The 9,466-nt window shown below is 35.1% G+C and overlaps 1 protein-coding gene across 3 annotated transcripts in view; it reads left to right on the top strand.

Annotated features, from left to right (window-relative positions):
- Positions 1-389: 389 nt before the first annotated feature.
- The window catches only part of LOC132124231 (ras suppressor protein 1-like), a 33,751-nt gene continuing 24,674 nt past the window's right edge, over positions 390-9,466 (top strand). The window contains exons 1-5 of one of the 3 annotated variants that reach the window (XM_059535154.1): positions 390-523; positions 3,002-3,113; positions 3,329-3,379; positions 6,686-6,806; positions 9,237-9,355. In XM_059535154.1, the coding sequence (XP_059391137.1) occupies positions 506-523; positions 3,002-3,113; positions 3,329-3,379; positions 6,686-6,806; positions 9,237-9,355 (421 nt within the window). In that variant the 5' untranslated portion in view covers positions 390-505. Of the gene's footprint in view, positions 524-2,732; positions 2,899-3,001; positions 3,114-3,328; positions 3,380-6,685; positions 6,807-9,236; positions 9,356-9,466 lie in introns of those variants that run through there. The other 2 variants (XM_059535155.1, XM_059535156.1) reach the window with 2 other exon arrangements.

Below are 9,466 nucleotides of genomic sequence, written 5' to 3'. Positions count from 1 at the left end.
CATAACTCAAACAGCAGAACAGTCACATATACACACATTCCCAACTCAGTGCTTACTTTGGTCGAGGGTACGAAGAGCTTCTTAATGTAGATTCTAATAAAACACACACCTCCCCATGCCCTCATGCCATGTCTGACTGTCCGTTCTTCGCCGGCTTCTGGTCGAGGTTGTTGGTTAAAGATTTTACAACATAAACAAGCCTTGGCCCTGGAATCCAGAACTCCCGCTCTGCAAAGCAAAGTTCAGCCATGCTGAAGCATCTGTTGCCAGTCACCAAATATAATCAAGCCTATAAATAGAGCCACTGTTTTTCAGTCCTCCATAGAAATGTTCAACCCTACAAGAACCAGACAAAGTCAGAGAGAGACAGGCAAAGGACGAAGATCCAGTCTGTGGATGGTCCCATCTGGGACAAACCCAGGAGAAGAGAGAAGTATTGCTGTACCTCTGCCCCATGCCAGAAGGAGGAGACAGAGACTCTTCCACTTGTGCAGACGTCTAAACAATGTGTCTTCCTTGGAAGGTAGGTAATAGCTGGGGATCTGTGTGGTAGACAACAGCCAACAACAAATGTCAGTTTATTCAGACAGGATGGATAGACTACAGGGCCAGATTGGGACTCATTTTCACCCTGGAGTTTCATGCCTTAGACCGGCCCATTTTAGTTCATGACTGACTATTTTAAAATATTGTAATTAAAACCTCAGAACATAAGTCTCCAATAGGCACACTGTTTTCTACAGCCTTGTAATTCATTGTATTTTTGAAAAAATATCATCATTTCCAATTCAGTGAAAAAACTGTAGTTTAAGTTTTGCTTAGGATTTGGTGAACTGTCACAAGGACTACTTTGAAGATGTTTTTATTACCTTTCTGGGCATGGACAGTATACCGTACACACTTTCAATGGAGGGACAGAAAGCTCTCAGACTAAATCTAAAATATCTTAAACTGTGTTCCGAAGATGAACGGAGGTCTTACTGGTTTGGAACGACATAAGGGTGAGTTATTAATGACATAATTTTCCTTTTTGGGTGAACTAACCCTTTAACGTTAGCTTACTTACCGGCCTAGTCGTCTTCATTTGTTTTTTTGAGGAAAAATGTGCTCAGTTTAGAACATTTGGCCGCGTCAGTTTCCAAATCTTTCTTCTTTTTTATTCTGGCCTTTTCAGCGCTGCCTTTGCGCTTTCTGTTATCCATTTTTATGTGACTTTATTTTGAGCAACTTGCAAGGTGCCGTGTCGGGTGCAGGGAGTCAAAAGATAATCATGTCATCGTTATATTGCAGGCTGCACTCTGCGAGAAAATATTAAATAAAAAAAGTGGGACTGCAGTAAAATAATAAATAAAAAGAGTGGGGCCGCTGTGAAATAATAATAATACGAAAAATACATATTTCAACCCAGTGCCATGACAACAACGGCCCTCGCTGGCAAAAAAAAAAAAAAAAAAAACAGGTTAGCCAATCCGGCCCTGATAGACTATAGATGATTAAATACATTTATAGACATGTGTTTATACAAGTATGTTGGATGCTGATGTAAGGGTTTTTGTTTATGTTCATGCATGTAATGTAAAAAACTAAGTAAAATGTCCAGATACATAAAAGCCAGTCATATTCTATTATAATGGATATACTAGTTTTGTTTAATATTTTGAATTTGTTTAGTAATTTTGTTGTGTGTTGCCATTTTTATTAGTTTATATATATATATATATATATATATATATGTATATATATATATATATATATATATGTATATATATATATATATATATATATATATATATATATATATATATATATATATATATATATATATATATACATTTAATTTTGAGGTGCAGTATGCTTGGATATGTTCTTGACAGGTTTTTGTGATTTCAACCCTTTTATAATACTAATTTTATTTATAATAATTATGAAATACTGATGTAACGAACAAATATGGTAATGGAACATATTCAGGCTGTATTTATCAGAATACTAAAGATGGATAAAATAATGTGTACTAATTTTACACTTAGAAAAAAAATATTACATTTTCAAGAACGTTCTATCAATGTTATCTATTTCTCAAAAAAAAAAATTAAAACCATTAAACTCTACATTCATTCTTGACAAGAAATTCATTTTGCTTGTAACACGCTGCAGGACTGAGCACATTGTGATTTATTAAATGTAAACTTTTTGAACTTTAGCTTACTAACTTAAGTGCCTTTTATCATGAAGAAAAAAAAAATCATTTATAAAACTGAAACATATGGGTCAAGGATTTTTTGTTTCATGACAAAGATGTGTATAGGGCTATTTAGAATTAAATAAAGGCTAAGTGAAAACTTCTGGGTCCTATATTAAAATAATATAAGAATAATATAAAATGTCTATAACTCATTGAAGAACTTATATCACAGTATCGTTCAATGTGTCAGTGTCTTCAGATATGCCTATACAATTCCTATAATATTGTACGTATATACTTGCTCTAAATTCTAATCAAACAGATTAATAGCTAGTATATAACGAAGGCTCATTGGAAGAATGCTTTTCCGCACGTCTTCTGTACATTTCCATTGATTGGTCGAAGGATGCACACAGGTGGCGTGGAACGCATTTTGATTGGACACAGATGTGCCTTTATTCAACGGTTCCGCAGATGATTGGACAACGCGACCGAGTTCTGCCTGACATTCTTTTCCTGTCTCCAGTATCCCGGAAATACCCTTTTATGGAAGGAATGCGAGAGTTTTACAGACATACTATCAACTTCCGGTTGGGTGTGAGCGAGTGTCCTGCTTCAAAAATATCTGGTTTTACTGGCCGGAGTGCTTGGATATTTGTTTTCTGTTTTCCCTGCATGTTTGCGTATTTCCCGCACAGTTAGATAAATACTGAGTGAGTTCTTTATATGATGTTTATGACTGGATTTGACCCACTGTTGAAGGCAAAAGTGGCAAAACTCTCTTCGTAAGATTTATCAGCTAATATTTTCTTGCAGAAAATGTCAAAGTCACTGAAGAAGATCGTGGAGGAGAGTCGGGATAAAAATATACCGGAGGTGGACATGTGTGACAGAGGAATATCAAACCTGCTGGATATTCCTGGACTATGTGAGTCTGCAGAGAGTTACTATAACAGATTAAAGTTTTAATGTTTAATGTTAATTAAAAAGTGTGTAATGGATCTAATTTGTTTACACTGTAACTAAATGGCTGTCATTGTAAGTTTTCTCTATTTACAGTATAGAAGATTGGTGACGTCATCACGTTGACGCCGTTTTGCAATGACATCATCAACTAAACGTGCCATTATTTTTGTTTTGTAGTCACCTTGTCCAACATAACCCAACTGGTCCTGAGCCACAACAAGCTGAATGGTATATTCTTCCTTTTTTTTGTATTTACAATTTTGAGAAATTATATAAAAAAAAAAATCTGTACGTTTTTTAGCATGGCTGTGCCTAGGAATGAAGATTGTGATGGTTACTTAGAAGGCAAATCATTTTTGGAAAGGCAGTTCCATGAATCTCAGATATGATTTTGGATACAAAATAAACATTTAATCTAGAAAACAACTAAGCAGAAGGTTTAAAAAAATATATTTTGGTACGCAATAGGGGAGTTGCAATACAATTTATGGAACTGTGTAAAATACATCAAATGATATTAATTTTAATTGCTTGAGTTATTATTATATTTATCAGTTCATTTGATTTAATTTGATTTACAGCATAGTTCATGTTGAAAGAACTGAAAGTAAGTCCACTAGAGGGCTGTCTTGCCCTTACTGATCACTGTTTGTTTGATTTAATAATCTGCTCAGTTTAAGTACCTTAATAATAAAGAGTGGAGGTTAACACTTAGAAACATATTCATTGCAATCTGTGAACATTCACTGTCTTGTTTCTTTTACGTGTGAGTGTAAAGATAATCTTAGTAAATTGGGAGTATGCAGAGAGTTATTATTAGGAGAAATATGTTTGTCAGTATAATTTGTGGTTCTTGTTTTCCCCTCCATCATAATCTTTGTGTGCACTTTAACAGCTCTGAGCCGTGTTCACTCTCATCTGATCTGTACAGGGTGATCTGATGTGTGTTCTGGGATTTGTTTGTTTAGCAGGAATCTTTTCCCTTAATCTCCTTGAAGATCTCAGAGTGATAATGCAGATTTCTGTCAGGTAGCATCTGTAGTAATGATCAAAGCCTTTTAATACGATTTATACGATTTGCAGATGAGGAATTGATTTATTCCGTTACCGGTCACATGCTTGTCTGTAGCTTGCTTAAATGAGGGCGAAAAAAAATAACTTTATGGGGTGTAGAAGCCTGAGACCACTAGCAAAATGTATCTATTTTTTTTTTAAAAAGAAAAAAAGAAAAGATTGTGAAATTAAATATGTATTAAGTAAATACTTATATTATTTTATTATAGTACATTATAATATAATTATAGAAAACTATACATGTGGTAAATGTGTGTGGTCATTTATATGAGTTCTAAATATTTCCTATATATATATTTCTTAGTTTTACAGTATTTTGTTAAAAAAAAAAAAAAAAATCAGTATCTTAAAACTTTTTCACTCGTTCTATCCCCTTTTTGGTAAAAAAAAAAATACAAAATTTAAACTTAAAGTCTTACTACTCTGCATTTTCTCATCCTCTGTTCCTCTCCGCTCTCTCATCCTGCCTGGTTAAAGAGCAGAGACAGGGAATCTGCCATCTTTTGAACTTTTCAGGGTAGTCGGGATTACAGTGACATTTGGAACCCTTTCATTAGTGGCTCATGAGTAAAGCAGGGCTGCTGTTCGGCCCGGGCAGGCAACAGCTCAGGTAATGAGACCGAGAGGAGAGAGGGCCAAACCTTTCTGCTCTATATAGCCGTATACTCTTTGTCCTGTTACCATCAGCCTTTTCTGCCTGTTTAAAAGCCTCCAATAATGCGCACACACATTTAAAACAAAGTATTTACAAGCAGATTTTGTACTCGCAACTTATGCATACAAAAAGCAAGAAAAGCCAGTAGAAGGATGGCCTATAGTGCTATAGAGTCTAATCTGTGGTTTAAGATGATAGAGTGTAGTTGTCTGGTGGAGGCATGAGTCTTAAGGATGGAGATCAGTCTTGTGTGTCATTTTGAGACGAGTACAGGGACCCTGACATGGGACGAAGGGTTCAGTGTTCTGCTGTGTCTCTACAGTTCCATGGAGACATTGGGAAACAAATCATATGTTTCAAGTATCTGTTTATGGGTGGAAAGGTCAGAGGATAGATGCACAAATTGGGAACTGGATGGTCAGACTGAAACATACTCAACTAGCAAGGACACAGCAACTTGACAGAGTCATTTTTATGTCTAGAATGTACATTTCTGTAACACTTTCACTGTTACTCAGTCTCATATTTGATAGTACTTGATCTACTGATTACATAACATTTGATAATGGCCAGCCATTCATTCTTATTATTGTTTTTAGGATGATTTATACATGATTATTATTATCATTATTATTTATGATCATAATAATATCAATTTATGTTTCATACATTAAGTAAGTATATGTGCTGAAAATACACAATATATAACACTGGTGATGGCTTTTAATTATTGTTTATTATTAAATTAATTATTTATGTTTTTATAATTGGTGGTTGAATTAGCAATTGATTTAATTAAAAAGGATTAACAATAATAATAAAAATGTATAGTGATTTATGTACATTAAAAATAATAATAATAACAATAAATAAATGATTAAATAATGATAAATTATGTACATTAAAATGAATAATAATTAAAGGTATTATAATAAATTATTAGTATTACTGATCATTTGTTATTACCAAGCACGTGCTGAAAAGTGCTGTGAGAATTTTCACAGATCACATAACATTTGTTAACAACTTTTTATTATTGTTTTATTATTTATTAATTTAGCCTTTATAATTATTATTGTTCTTATTATTTTATAGTGTAAATAAGAAACATATGTATCACTTTACAATAAACATTTAATCATATTCATTTAATAATAATAAAAAAGAGAAAGCATTAGTTGTAAATTCATATTTTGTTAGTGAATGTTTATTATGAAGTGATACAGATATGTGCTGAAGAGGGTTTGTGTTTCGTTGTTGGAGTTTTGAATCGTTTGCGTGACGGTCGAATCATTGTTCCTGTGTGTCTGGGGCGGAGGAGCTCTCGTTGATCTCTATGGTGGAATTCGTGTCATGCTGTTTGTGTAGACCTCTCCCACCTCTCCTCCTCTGTAATGAGGGGCCATTGATCAGCCAGTAATCAGATAGAGCGCCTGTTCTTCCCATCGATCTCTGTCGACTGCAGAAAGGGGCAGGATGGCCTTGCGGAGGGGAGGAAGGGGTGCTGCTGATCCGTAATGCTAAAGCCTCCATCATTAAAATGTCAAATTTATCGCTGGGGTAGTGACCCATAATTGAGCCATCAAAGACGGGATGTCTATTCGCTGACTCTGATAATTAGTCGTTGAACCTCTGCAGGTCACCAGAAAACCTTAGGTCTCTGATCATTAGACCTCGTCGTGATTAGAATATACTCAATTGAAATTTTTTGATTGATGATACCTGCAGAACTGGAGTTGTTCTCATTTATTTATTTATTTATTTATTTATTTATCCTCACTGTCTCTTTCTCTCTCTCTTTTTAGCTGTGCCTCCAAACATTACAGAGCTGAAGAACTTGGAGGTTTTGAACATGTTCAATAATCAAATTGAGGAGCTTCCAACCCAGATCAGTAGCCTTCAAAAACTTAAACATCTGAACCTTGGGTTAGTCTGATGTCTCATTTCTTCTCAACTTGTTTTGTCTTCTCTTCTCTTCTCTTCTCTTCTCTTCTCTTCTCTTCTCTTCTCTTCTCTTCTCTTCTCTTCTCGTGGCATCTCTTTTCATATTATCATTTTGGGTTTTCACTCCCCTTTTACTTCTTGTTTCTTCTCCTCTTTTCTCTTCTCATCTCTTCTGATATTGCTTTTTTTCTCTTCTTTTTTTCTCTTCTCTACTTTTCTCTTCTCGTTTTGTCTCTTCTTCCACCTGTTTTTATTCTCCTTTCATCTCATTTTGTCTCGTCTCTCATACTTTCATCTCTCTTTCTCTCTTTCTCTCTTCCAGCTCTTTCTCTTGTGTTCACGTCTGTTCTTCTTGTTTTATCCCTACTCTTGACTGTTTTTCTCACATCTCACATTCTCTTTTTGTCTTCAATTTTTCACTCCTCCTCTTCTTTCCTTTCTCTTCCTCTTGTATCTTCTCCTCTCGTCTCATCATGCCTTATCTCCTCAATTTGGTTCTCTTGACCCCCCCCCCCACTCCCGTCTCCTCTGTTTTTCAAAACGAATAATCTGCAGATTTTTCGTGGGTCATAAAACCTGCCCAAATGTCACTGTTTATCCTGAGGAGGATCCAGTTGTAGGATCAGGCACTGTTCTAATCTCCTGGTTATAAAAGTATATCTGGTTTAGAGACAGTGGAAAGGTCGTCACTCCTTCTTTGTGAGGTTGAGAAGCATTGACAATAACAACGCTGCTGTCTTTCTTAATTCCTCTTCCTCTCTGACTCCCTTCATCCCTGGTCCTCTGGTCACCCCCTGGTGTTTAGACCCCACCTGAGCCCCACCCGAATCCCAAGTGTTCTCCTTCTCCTCCGAGGGCGGTGCCTCCACAATATCTTGCAGGATTAAAGCACAGCACAATCTGCCCCGCGTCTGACACCGCACATTTTTATCGATTTGCTGTCATTCGCACCATTTCTACACATAATCTTGAAAACATAAGCCGGCTTGTTGTATTCCTGGCTGCTACTCCCGAATCAAATGTGCGAATGTGCATGTGAGCGTGTGGCCGGACCATTATCCTGATCTCATTTGTCAAAACAATTCCCTTTCTCTGGTAATTGCTTCACAAACATGTAGTGGAATCTATTTGTTTGTTTCTTTGAAATCCATTGCTAAAGTTTCCGAGTTTTCATGGCAACCAAGTGTCATTTGAAAGAAAGAAAGCAAGAAAGAAAGAGAAGGAGGACATACGCTTATATAAGCAAGAGTTAATCAGCATCTGATTTGGATGCCCCTCTCTCTCTCTCTCTCTCTCTCGTGTTTTATCAGCGTCATCGGACACCTTGAGCACGTTCAATTTCAGATTCCATGTTCTCTATCAGAAGTTTTCCAGCCAAAATTCAATCTGTTAGATTTCAAGCATGGATATGATTTTAACATTTATAGACACAACACATTTTTAATATTGGGGAACTAACTGAATATTAAACTTTAGTTTTGTGTGAAATACTGAGAACTTAAAGTTCTGAAGAACTGAAGTATCTTCAGCTCACCAATGATGAAATCTGTTTTGTATTTTAATATATATATATATATATATTTAATGAATTTATTTCTATGATGAAAAGGCTGAAATTTCCAACATTTTTCTAATTTGCGGATTTGGTGCTTAAGAAACCTTTTTATCATTTTCAATATCGAATACAGTTGTGCTGCTTTAATATTTTGTGTAAACTGTAATAATTGTTTTTCAGTATTCTTTGATGAATATAAAGTTAAAAAGAACAACATTTATTTTAAAATGGAAATCTATTGTAACATTATAAATGTGGTGTTGCTGAATAAAAGTATTAATTTCTTTAAAAAAAAAAAAAGTCTTTCTGAATCTAAAGTTTTGAATGATAGTGTAATTTAAATCCAAAACAAAAAAGAGATTTGTTTTAATGTGTAAAATAAATATTTCACTTATGAAAGCCAAAGAGGGGCAGACCAAATGATAAGACATTCTTAATTGTTTTTTTTTTTTCAGTTCAGTTTTTAACTCAAATTGTCATGTTGATAATTTGTAATTAAAAATGTTGAATTAAATTAGTACAATTCAAAATAGAAGTGGTTTCACACTTTCACTAGTGATCTCAGACTTTTGGATCCCTCTGTATTTAACTTTGAGGTTATAAATGTGAGTAGATATGTTGACCTGTGTTATAAATCTGTCGCATTTAAAATATCAATCATAATCGGTGAGATGGATCTGTGCAGACTGCTCTGTCTCTGTCTCTATCTCTGCTATAGATTTTCAATGGGTTCCCCTGTGTCAATAGTTGACGGGTGTTTTAGAAGTGTGTGTGTGTCTGTGAGTGGATGTGTGTGTGAGTTTGTGTTTGAAGCTGTTGATTTGGTTAAAATAGCGTTTTATTGTCTTGATGTGTAGGATGAATAGGTTGAGCACTCTTCCACGAGGGTTCGGATCTCTTCCGGCACTGGAGGTTCTGGATCTGACGTACAACAACCTGAACGAGTCCTCACTGCCTGGGAATTTCTTTTACCTCAGTAAGTCTGCAACACACACAATGTGTAACCTGTACCATTCTTAATAATTTAGAAAAAAATACCATTAATTGACTTCTTAACGTATATTCTGGACTAAAATGAGAAGAAATT

Source organism: Carassius carassius, chromosome 42 (assembly GCF_963082965.1).
Source record: "Carassius carassius chromosome 42, fCarCar2.1, whole genome shotgun sequence".
Lineage (NCBI taxonomy): Eukaryota > Metazoa > Chordata > Actinopteri > Cypriniformes > Cyprinidae > Carassius > Carassius carassius.
Note: the sequence above shows the minus strand (reverse complement) of the source record. Positions and strands in the feature narration are given on the sequence as shown.